The 12500-nt window shown below is 42.9% G+C and overlaps 1 protein-coding gene across 1 annotated transcript in view; it reads left to right on the forward strand.

Annotated features, from left to right (window-relative positions):
• ITIH5 (inter-alpha-trypsin inhibitor heavy chain 5) overlaps positions 1 to 12500 on the forward strand; it is a 41306-nt gene that overhangs the window by 2819 nt on the left and 25987 nt on the right. The window contains exon 2 of the mRNA XM_087968890.1: positions 12388 to 12432. Coding sequence (XP_087825016.1) covers positions 12388 to 12432 — 45 coding nt within the window. The remainder of the gene's footprint in view (positions 1 to 12387; positions 12433 to 12500) is intronic.

Consider the following 12500-nt stretch of genomic DNA (forward strand, 5'->3'; position numbering starts at 1 on the left):
GTGGGTAAAATGAGGACCCAGATTGTTGGGGGCAAGAGGCTGACTCCATAAACCTCTTAGAGAGGGCTGTGAAGCACTGTGAAGTGGTATATAATTCTAAGGGCTATTGCAATGATAGATAGATAGATAGATAGATAGATAGATAGATAGATAGATAGATAGATAGATAGATAGATAGATGATAGACAGATAGACAGATAGATAGATAGAGCGAGCCGTGGTGGAACAGTGGTTAGAATGCAGTATTACAAGGTAAACTCTGTCCACTGCCAGCAGTTCAATCCTAATCTGCTCAGGGTTGACTCAGCCTTCCGTCCTTCTGAGGTGGGTAAAATGAGGACCAAGATTGTTGGGGGCAAGAGGCTGACTCTGTAAACTCTTAGAGAGGGTTGTAAAGCACTATGAAGTGGTATATAAGTCTAAGGATTATTGCAATGATAGATAGATAGATAGATAGATAGATAGATAGATAGATAGATAGATAATAGACAGATAGATAGATAGAGCGAGCCGTGGTGGAACAGTGGTTAGAATGCAGTATTGCAAGGCAAACTCTGTCCACTGCCAGCAGTTCAATCCTAACCTGCTCAAGGTTGACTCAGTCTTCCATCCTTCCAAGGATTGCTAAATACAGGTAGTCCTTGACGTACAACCACAATTGATTGCCCAACCTTTCTGTTCCTAAGTGAAACGTTTGTTAAATGAGTTTTGCCCCATTTCATGACCTTTCTTGCCAGAGTTGTTAACAGTTGTTAAGTGAATCTGGATTTCCCCCATGGATTTGGCTTGTCTGAAGGTCGCAAAAGAGGGGGATCGCGTGACCCTGGGGACATACAACCATCGTAAATGTGAGTCAGTCGCCAAGCATCTGAATTTTGATCACGTGACCACAGGGGACGCTGCAATGGTCGTACGTGTGAAAAAGGGTCGCAAGTCACCCTTTTTCAGTGCCGTTATAACTTTGAACGACCACTAAATGGATGGCTGTAAGTTGAGGACTACCTGTAAAGTTCATATATTATGCAGATGAAACTACAAATGACTTACAACAGATCATTTAGTAACCCTTCAAAATTGCAGCAGCGCTGAAAAAAAGTAACTAATGATCGTTTTTCATACTTAAGCCCAGATTTGCATAGCTAAAGGTAGTCCTCAACTTACAACAGTTCACTTAGTGACCATTCAAAGTTACAACGGCACTGAAAAAAAGCGACCAACGACCGTTTTTCATACTTATGACCGTTGCAGCCTCCCCAGGGTCACGTGATTTACATTCGGATGCTTGACAACTGATTCACATTTGTGATGGTCGCAGAGTCCTGGGGGTCTTGTGCTTCTCTTTTGCGACCTTCTGAAAAGGAAAGTCTAATGGTGGAAGCCCGATTCACTTAACAACCGTGTGTCTAATTTAAAACCGGCATGGATTCACTTAACAAATGTGGCGAGGAAAATCGTAACATGGAGGCCAGCTCACTCCGCCAATTTCTGGGCTCAATTGTGGTTGTACCGCACAGTTCACTTAACAAATGCACTGACTCGGTTTATATCTATGGCCCCCCCAAAAATATGTCATTACATTACGTCCATGATGTGGCATGTGCCACAGGTGGCATGCAGTGCCATTTGTGCGGGCACGTGAGCCCCAGGCAAATTTACCTCACTGCGCAAGTGCATGCCTCTCACCTGATTTTTGGGCCTTTTTCGGCCTGTCAGAGGCTTGAGGGAAGCCTCTGCAGGCTTTGCAGGGTGAAAAATAGGCCTGCTTTATCACTTCCTGTATTTCTGGAAATACCAGAAGTGACAAAACGGGTCCATTTTTTTTTGGCCTGCAGTGGCTTCCCTCAAGCCTCTGGCAGGCCGAGAAAGGCCTCAAACAGACTGAAAATCAGCCAGGAGGCGCTGTGCAGGTAAGGGGGTGGTGGGGGGGAATTGCGCATGCATGCGCAGGGGGCAGGGTGTGTGTGTGCATTGCCTTCTGGGTGCTGGTGTGTAAGTGAGCGTGCGCAATGGCGTGCACAGTTTTTGGCACAGGAGCCCCAAAAGGTTAGGCACCACTGCATGACGTGCTTTATCAAACAGCGGGCTCATAATTTTTTCACGTGCGTGAGAAGTCAGGATGTTTCTGATTTTTTTTTTTTCCCCCAGAATGAACAGGATGACAAACAGAGGGGTTTGGTGCAGCTGTTGCAATGGATTATATCGGAGAAAGGCAGGTTTTTTAGAAACGGAGCCCATGAGTAATAACTCATTGCAAAACCAACAGTGTTCCAGTTGGCCAGCGCCAAATCTCTTTTTTCAGGAGAGGAGAAAGGAAGGAAATATTTAATGGGCTGTTTAATTAGGTGGCGAAAATCATTTGCCATCAAGTGATCAGGAAGTTTGCTGCTTTTGAACCTGAACTTTTAAATGGAAGATCTTGTTTATTTAAAGTTTTAATGTTTGATGCGGTGTTTGATGCGATGCCTAAAGTCTCCTGGGGTGAGATGGGTGGCATATGAGTTTAATAAATAAATAGATAAATAATAAATAAAGCTTCCAGTGATGAAGCTCCCACAACTTCCGAGGGCAACTTCTCTTCCATGGGTTGATTGTTCTCACTGTCAGAAAATTCCTCCTTATTTCCAGGTTAAATCTCTCCTTGTTCAGTTTCCATCCATTATTCCTTGTCTGGCCTTCAGGTGCCTTGGAGAATAGCTTGACCCCTTCCTCCTCTCTGTGGCAGCCCCTCAAATATTGAAAGACCGCTATCCTGTCTCCCCTGGTCCTTCTCTTCACTAGACTAGCCAAGCCCGGTTCCTGTAACCGTTCTTCATATGTTTTAGCCTCCAGTCCCCTAATCCTCCTGGTTGCTCTTCTCTGCACTTTTTCTAGAGTCTCCACATCTTTTTTATAGTGTGGTGACCAAAACTGGATGCAGGACTCTAGGTGTGGTCTTACTAAGGCTTTATAGCAGGGGTGGGATTCAAAATTTTTAATAACTGGTTCTGTGGGTGTGGCTAGGTGGGCGTGGCTAGGTGGGCATAGCCATGTAACTGGGTGGGCGTAGCTTCTTCTTTTTTTAAAACAACCCCCCTCCATTTTTGGGCCTTCTGGGCCTCAGGAAAGCCTCCTGGGGGGGTGCTTTTGCTCTCAGAAGGCTTATCTTGGGCTCAGCAAGGAAGAAAATGCAGCTGGAGGGGCATGCAACACCCCTCCATGCTCCATTTTGGGGGCCTTCTGGGCCTCAGGGGAACCAGCTGGGGGTGTTTTTGCTCCAAGGAAGCTTCCCTGGGGGGCTCAGGAAGGCAAAAAAAATGGAGCTGGGGGGTTAAGGCCCCCCTATCCATTATTTGCCTTCCTGGGCCTCAGGAACCCTCCTGGGCGAAGCAGTAAGACAGTGAGGGGAATCCCGGAACAGCTGATCATAGGAACAGCTGATCGTCAGGACGGAGAAAAAAAGGAGTGACTGGGCATGGAAGAACGCAGTCAGTGATGTCGGGCATGTGCACGGTGTGATGCATGTGTGATAAGGACTGACTGGGTGGGGAGGGGAGGGGCGAGAAGAGAGGGGTGGGGCCAGCCAGGGGCACAATCTTATGGTTCTCCGAACTGGGCAGAATCATAACAACCGGTTCTATAGAACCGGTCCGAACCGGTAGAACCCCACCCCTGCTTTATAGGATGGTATTAGTACCTCCCTTGATGTCGATTGTATCCCTCTGTTAATGCAACTTAGGATCGCATTGGCTTTGTTGGCTGCTGCTGCACACGGCTGGCTCCTATTTAGCTGGTTGTCCACTAAGACCCCAAGATCCCTCTCCCAGTTACTGCTCTTGAGCCTGGTTTCACCCAGTCTATATGTGTCCTTTTGGTTTTTCTAAGTGTAGGACTTTACAAATTTTCATTTTGTTAGTGTTGGTTGGGGAGGGTGATTCCTCCTGAGAGCAAAAGTAATTGTTCTGCAGTTCTCAATTCACCTGTAAATACCACCGACAATTGTGATGTTTGTGTCCTGCCCTTTTGAGATCTCCCTTCTTGCCTTTTGCTCTGCGTTCCTTTTCGCTCCGAGGACCATGAAGGTAGAGAGTTGCACCAGATCCCATATATTTTTGCCACAGAGGGTTGGTTTTGCTCCAGCGCCTTGGCACATTTGAAGCTTCGTGTAAGCAATCTTAAAATCATCCCTCTGGGTGAGCAGATCCCTATGCAGTGATGATGCAGAGAAAAATATAAATAGTAGAATAACAAGAGTTGGAAGGGACCTTGGAGGTCTTCTAGTCCAACCCCTGCTTAGGCAGGAAACCCTACACCATTTCAGACAAATGACTGTCCAATCTCTCTTGAAAAACTTCCAGTGTTGGAGCTTTTACAACTTCTGGAGGCAAGCCGTTCCACTGGTCAATTGTTCTCACTGTCAGGAAATTCCTCCTCAGTTCTGGGTTGCTTCTCTTCTTGATGAGTTTCCATCAATTGCTTCTTGTCCTGCCCTCAAGTGCTTTGGAGAATAGCTTGACTCCCTTTTCTTTGGGGCAGCCCCTGAGATAGACTGCTATCATGTCACCCCAAATCCTCCTTTTCATCAGACTAGACAAACCCAGTTTCCAGAAAGCGTTCTTTATATGTTTTAGCCCTTAATCATCCCCTTAATCCTCTTTGTTGCTCTTCTCTGAACTCTTTCTAGAGTCTCAACATCTTTTTTTATACCGTGGCGGCCAAAACCGGATGTTGTATTCCAAGGACGACCTTACCAAGGCATCATAAAGTAGTAACGCTTCACATGATCTTGATTCTATCCCTCTCGGTCTTAAACTCCCCGTCTTTCATCCTGGAGGTTTGAGGAAAAGGTTGCAACCTGCGAGGGGCCAGTCTGCTCTTCGTTTTGCAGAGTGCAATAACAAGACTTTCCACCACCAATCTTGAGTTTTTCAAACTGTGGTTCTTGAGCTTCTGCAAAGCCTCGACGGAGTTCTGCGAGAGACTAGCAGCAAAAACTAAATTTAAAAAAAGCCATTTAAACAAGAGCTTGGGGCATCTATGGCCATATCCCTAAGGAACAACCATCTACATTCCAGCTCCCTAAACACTGATTCGCTTGGTTAAAACATTAACTGCCCGAGCCGTGGTGAAAATTATGTTTTAATCTTTGTACATTGGAAAAGTTAATGTTGCGTTGACTTTGCTGTTTGTACTGCATTTATCCGTGATTGCAGGGGGATGGCTGGAGCTGTCTGGGGGGGGAGGGGGATCTGTTTGTACAGGTGATCCTTGATTTATGACCACAATTGAGCCCAGAATTTATGTTGCTGAGAAATTTGTTGCGTGAGCTTTGCCCCATGTCACAACTTCTCTTGCCGCGTTTGTTAAGCGAATCACTGCCGTTCTTCAATTAGTCACGTAGTTGTTAAGTGAATCTGGCTTCCCCATTGAGTTTGCTTGTCAGACGGTCGCAAAAGGGGATCACGTGACTGGGACATTGCAACCGTCATAAATACGAGTCAGTTGACAAGCGTTTGAATTTTGATCACGTGACCCTGGGGAAGTCATTCGTGTGAAAAAGGGTCAGAGAAGTTTCTTCTTTTCAGTGCCGTTGTAACTTTGAACAGTCACTAAATGAACTGTTGTAGGTCGAGGCGGTGATTTGCAAAGTACTTTCCTATAGAAAGTTGCACGAAATACACAGATTTTACTTTACCTCCAGGTTTCTCTCGCTCAGGCGTTGTCTCTTGATCAGAGGTTCTGGGAATGGTTATGTTTTAACCGACAACAAAATAAAACGTTTGAAAATGGGCAACTCCAAATCTCGACCAACAAATGCTCTGTCCTACACATTGGTAAAAAAAAATAATCAGTACAACAAACACAAACTAGGCAGATATGACCTCGGTGACGACCCTCACTCTGTCAAGGACCTCGGAGTACTTATATCGAATGACATAAGTGCCAGAGCTCACGGCAACAGCATTGCCAAAAAGGCATTAAGAGTTGTAAATCTAATCTTATGAAGCTTCTCCTCCGGTAATATTGAATTGCTAACTAAGGGCATACAAAACCTTTGCTAGACCAATACTCGAATACAGCTCATCTGTCTGGAATCCACACTGCATATCAGACATTAATACGATTGAGCGAGTCCAGAAGTATTTCACGAGAAGAATACTACATTCCTCTGCTCACAACAGAATATCCTACATCACCAGGCTTGAAATTTTGGGCTTGGACAACCTTGAACTACGCCGCCTATGGTTGGACTTAAGCGTAGTACACAAAATTATCTGCTACACTGCCCTACCAGTCAATGACTACTTCAGCTTCAACTGTAATAATACAAGAGCATACAACAGATACAAACTCAATGTAAACCGCTCCAAACTTGACTGCAGAAAGTATGACTTCAGCAACAGAGTGGTCAATGCCTGGAATGCACTATCTGACTCTGTTGTTACATCCTCTAACCCCCATTCCTTTAACATCCAACTATCCACTATTGACCTCACCCCATTCCTAAGAGGTCTGCAAGGGGCCTGCATAAGTGCACCATTGTGCCTCCCGTCCCTGTCCTATTGTCCCCATTTATTTGTACCTATTTCCTGTATTCTTACTCATGTTTATACTTATACCTATTATCTTGTGAGTGATTGGCAAATCAAAATAAATAAAATTAAAATAAAATTTCATGTTTACAGGAACCAGCGTACAATATAGAATTATAAGAGTTCAGTGCATTGCTTAGTCGTGTTACCCTGAACTTGTTTTCTTTATTTGTGTCAGAAGCATCACAATTAAAATAAGACACACTGTATGATATAAGATTTAAAATATAAAATGCAAGGTTGAAAAAGGTACAAATTAAATAGATCTTGCCCAGAAACTAGCAACGTTAATTGTGTTCTGCTGCACTGCCACGAGGTCTTCAAGTGTATGCCCATTGGGACACAAAGGGCACGTGTACATTTGTGTCATTGTCTGCCTGTCACCACAATCACAAGGGGGCAAAGTCCGGATAGCTCCATTTCTTCAGAGCATCTCTGGATTTGCTGTACAGGTAATCCTCAACTTAGACCACAATTGAGCCCAATTTTTTGTGTTGTTAAAAGAGAAATGTGTTACGTGAATTTTGCTCCATTTTATGACCTTTCTTGCCATGGTTGTTAAGTGAATCTGGCTTCCCCATTGACTTTGCTTGTCAGAAGGTCACAAAAGGGGATCGTGTGAATGGAATGGAATGGAATGGAATGGAATGGAATAGAATAGAATAGAATAGAATAGAATAGAATAGAATAGAATAGAATAGAATAGAACAGAAAGTAGAGTAGAGTAGAGTAGATTAAAGTAGAGTAGAGTAGAGTAGAGTAGAGTGTAGAGGAGAATATAGAATAGAGTACAGTAGAATAGAGTGTAGAGAAGAATATAGAGTAGAGTGTAGAAGAGAATATAGAATAGAATATAACAACAGAAGAGTAGAGTAGAGTAGAGTGTAGAGGAGAATATAGCAGGGGTGGGATTCTACCAGGTCACACCTATTCGCTAGAACCGGTTGTTAACATTGTTAACAGTTTGGAGAACCAGTTGTTAGAAGAAATTACTGGCCTAATCCTGTAAGGAAGGAAACATTCTGGTGTTGCTTACAGAAACTGCCTCTCCGTTAACCCTTATTACATTCTTGGAAGGACTAGAGTTCCTGTCTCTGGAACTTCTCTGGAGTTTTTTTCCCCTCCTTTGCTGGTACTTTGCTTGTGTGGAGTGACCATTCAAAGTTATAATGGCATTGAAAAAAAGTGACTTATGACCCTTTTTCACACTTACGACTGTTGCAGCATCCCCACAGTCATGAGAGGTCAGGCGAGGAGATGCGTGCCTCGATGTGAGTGATATTGAATTGGCCACACCCAGCCAATAACATGACCCCATGTCCACCCAGTCACATGACCACCTAAGCCATGCCCACCACCTAAGCCACGCCCACAGAACCAGTTGTTAAAAATTTGAATCCCACCCCTAGAATATAGAATAGAGTAGAGTAGAGTAGAGTGTAGAGGAGAATATAGAATAGAGTAGAGTAGAGTGTAGAGAAGAATATACCGTGTTTCTCCAACAATATGGCCTCCCCCAATAGAAAGTCCCGGCATGTTTTATAGGCATAAAATCAAATTAAGCCCCTGCCCCCAAATTAAGGCCTATATTAAACATGCAAAATGATGGAGAATGGCAGTGGGGCTTGCCATTAGGAAGTACTTTTGTTGCATACCCGGATATGGTGCTGCCTGCGTTGACTTCGGCGTTGGTGGGGCACTTCGTATCGGGAGACCTTCCACCACCGTTGCTTTCCCTTCTCCCCATGCTGCCGGCGTTTGGCGCAGCCACACGCGGCCAGCCAGGGCTCCTCCCTGCAACCGGAGCCCGGCGGAGACATTCGGCTTCAGGCGCTCCTGTCACCGCCTTCCCTTCGCCTTCGAAGGCAAAGCCAATTCTTTTAAAAATGACGCCCTACTACCGGTGAACATAGCAGTGAACATAGAATAGAATAGAATAGAATAGAATAGAATAGAATAGAATAGAATAGAATAGAGTAGAGTAGAGTAGAGTAGAGTAGAGTAGAGTAGAGTAGAGTAGAGTAGAATAGAATAGAATAGAATAGAATAGAATAGAATAGAATAGAATAGCAGAGTTGGAAGGGACCTTGGAGGTCTTCTAGTCCAACCCCCTGCTCAAACAGGAGAACCTATACTATTTCAAATAGGTGGCTGTCTAGTTTCTTCTTAAAGACCTCCAGTGATGGCGCATCCACCACTTCCGGAGGTCAGTCGTTCCACTGATTAATTGTTCTCATTAATTGTTCTCACTCTCAGGAAATTTCTCCTAAGTTCTACGTTGCTTAAAGCATGGATTGGAAAAGCAAGAACTCTGACTTGCAAGTTCCAACATTTTCCAGGGTGTTTTTTCCCCCCCTCCAAACAGACAGCTTGGCTGGGAGTCAAAAAAATCTTGCGTTCTTTCATACAGCTTCTGCACGTTCGCCATTCAACCCAGCAGAGGACAATACAAAGCAAATTCCATCTGCTCTTTGATCTCGTTCTGTCATGGCTGAGAGGGAGAGCCCAGGTGGGAGGGTGAATCTACGGAGATAAAAACTCCATGGCTGAGAATATTGTCATCGCGCTGCTGTGTAGGATTTTTATAACTTAAATATTTATAACCAACACTTTGGACTCCATCTAAGGAACGTTCAGAGCAGCCAACAGTCTCCTCAGCCAAACGAACCCTGAATAGCAAAAGTGATGCAGAAGTTAAATATTCCAAGAATGCAGCATGGGTATAATATTATAAAAGACGAGATGGCTCTGTTTACACCAGAAGTGTCCAACCATGGCAATGTTGAGACTTGTAGACTTCAATATGGCTGGCTGGGGAATTCTGGGAGTTGAAGTCCACAATAGAATACCTTATGCCACCAGGCTTGAAATATTGGACCGGGACAACCTAGAACTTCAGCTTCAGCCGCAACAATACAAGAGCACACAACAGATACAAACTCAATGTTAACCTCTCCAAATTTGATTGCAGGAAGTACCACTTCAGCAACAGAGTGGTCAATGCCTGGAATGCACTACCTGACTCTGTTGTTACATCCTCTAACCCCCCCACTCCTTTAACCTCAAACGATCCACAATTGACCTCACCCCATTCCTAAGAGGCCTTTAAGGGGCGTGCATAAGCGCACCATCGTGCCTCCCATCCCTGTCCTATTGTCCCCATTTATTCGTACCTATTTCCTGTATTCTTACTCGGATTTATACTTATACCTATTATCTTGTAAGCGATTGACAAATAAAATAAATAAAATAAAAATAAATAAACTATGCCGCCTACGATCTGATCTAAGCTTAGTACCCAAAATTGTCTGCTACAACGTCCTACCTGTCAGTGATTTCTTCAGCTTCAACCACACTAACACATAGGCAAACAATAGATACAAACTCAAAGTAAACCGCTCCACACTCGATGGCAGAAAATATGACTTCAGCAACAAAGAGGTCAATGCATGGAACTCACTACCTGATTCTCTTGTTACATCCTCAAACCCCCAAAACTTTAACCTTAAGCTGTCTACCGTGGACCTCACCCCATTCCTAAGAGGTCTGTAAGGGAGCATGCATAAACGCACCAGCGTGCCTACCGTCCCTGTCCTAATGTTCCCATTTATTCATACTCATTTACTATGTATATACTTACACCTGTTTGTACTTATATGTTTACATGTTATGTTCATACTTATACTTGTTTTCTCATACATGCTTGACAAACGAAATAACTAACTAACTAAATACATAAAATAAAGTGTCAACGTTGCCATGGTTAGGCACCCTGATCTAGATCAATGCCCTGCACAATAATACATCTCTAGATGAGAATTAAATAGCATGAAAAAGAGGTTGTTACAAGCTTCACAAGGCAGGAAGTTAACAATTCAACAACCCCCACAGGAGGGAAAAATATGAAAACTAGAATTGTTGGAAATTTTCTTTTCAGTTCTGCTTCACTGGGACATAGGAGAACAATGCTGGAGAATATACAAAATAGGAATGAGGAAATTTAAGCCTCTTTTATTTCTCGTGTTTTAAAATTTCTCTAATCCAGGGGTTGGCCACCTTAAACACTCAAAGAGCCATTTGGATCCGTTTTCCCACAGAAAAGAAAACACCGGGAGTCACAAAACCCTTTTGACATCTAAAGTGAAGAGAACACTGCCTATATCATTTTTTAAAAAAACCTTTATGCTATGTATAAAAAAATTATAGTATGTTGCATTTATGAAATCATTGAACTGCTAGAGAGAAAACAATTTTATATTTCTGTAGGCAACAAAAACATTTTGAGCTCCAGAAGAAAAAAAAAAGATGGGTCAAAAAACTCAATAAATCGCATGCCGGTGGGTGTCGCACATTAGTGGTTGTTGTGACGCATATTTTGAGCAATAGGGAGCTGCAGCAGAGGGGTGAAAGAGCTGACCCCTGCCCTAATCTTTCTAGCTGGATCCGAGAATTTTTGTAAAAGAGTTTGCATTAAAACATATATATTTATTTTGGTGTGTATTCTTCTAAACATAGGCATTTTTTAATGTAATGGACATGATTTTTATATGTTTGTGTGTGACTGTGTGAGGTGTGTGTGTGTGTGTGTTTGTATATGTGTGTATGGGTAAAATACTGTTTTTATGGTTCCTCAGATAAGTCATTTGTACTTTACTTTCACTAAATGATGAATTCTCCTAAGAGCTTAAATAAAAATAATAATACAGATAGCCTTCGTTTAGCAAGTGCCTCATTTAGCATTCGTTCTCAGTTACAACTATGAGGAAAAAGTAACTTTATGATCAATCCTCTTATTTACAGCTTTCACACGGCTATACTATAAAGCCAAGGAAAACGGAAATAAGATAACAAGCACAGTTGTGGTATCATTGAGCGACCATTTGCTTAATGATTGAGCTGCCAATCCGAATTGTGGTTGCTAAATAAGGACTACCTGTAATAATATTAATTTATTAAATTAATATGCTGCCTGACTCTGGCCATTTTTTTTTGTAGTGTATATCTTTTATATATATAAAAGCGAAATACCACTCATGCAGCATCACAAAATCTCCAGAACTGTAAAGCCTACAAACTTGAAATTTGGCATGTATGTTCTTCTTGGCTTCTAGGTGCTAAGAAAAGATTTTTCGAAATGACCATTAGAGCATTAGTATTTCCTATATTATTATTAACACGCTCTGATGCTAAGGAGTTCTACTCCCCCTCCCCACCTGAAAAGAAATCTCTTCCAAATGCAGAACAGCAGAGGAGAGGAGTTTCCATTTCTGTTTCCATTTTACTTTCACAGCAGCAAGGAGCTTTAGTACAGAACAGTTGAGCTAAGCCACACCCAGGCTCCTTGCTGTCTCTTTCTTGCTCACACAGCAAATACTGCTTCAGTTTCCAAACAGCTCTCAACTCTCTCACATACTGACAGGATGCTAGCCAGATGAATACCCCCCCCTTATTTTCCTCCCCCAAAACTAAGACCTATCACATAGTTTCGTAGCAAAGCACAGGTATCAAGCTAGTTTTTTAATTTAAATAACCTAACAAACTGCAAAATGTGGGGGGAATGTCTACATTTTGAGCAATAAGTGTTCATATAGTGCACTGGTTAAATAATGAGACGTTATATCAGTTTATAATCAGGGGCTAACTGTCCACAATTATCTCTCATTATTCATGGAGGCTTAGCAGCCAACCTAAGGATGCAGAAATGGCTTCTGACAAGCCTAACATTTAAAAAGCACCATTCTGACTTCTGCTGAACATCTTGGTTTCCATTTTTAGTGGGAAAACACCTTCTTGAGTGACGGTCTTTCTTCCTTTGCAGGTTGCACGGAGAGTCCCAAGACAGACACGGTTTCTGCAGAGATTGGTGTGTAATATTCTGAGGGTGAATTGTTCTCGTCTTGCAAGAAATTGTCAGTAATCGACCTCTCCTAA

The sequence above is a fragment of the Notechis scutatus genome, chromosome 6 (assembly GCF_049901735.1).
Source record: "Notechis scutatus isolate UNSWTSFEM ecotype Mainland chromosome 6, rNotScu1.2, whole genome shotgun sequence".
NCBI classification, from domain to species: Eukaryota; Metazoa; Chordata; class Lepidosauria; order Squamata; family Elapidae; genus Notechis; species Notechis scutatus.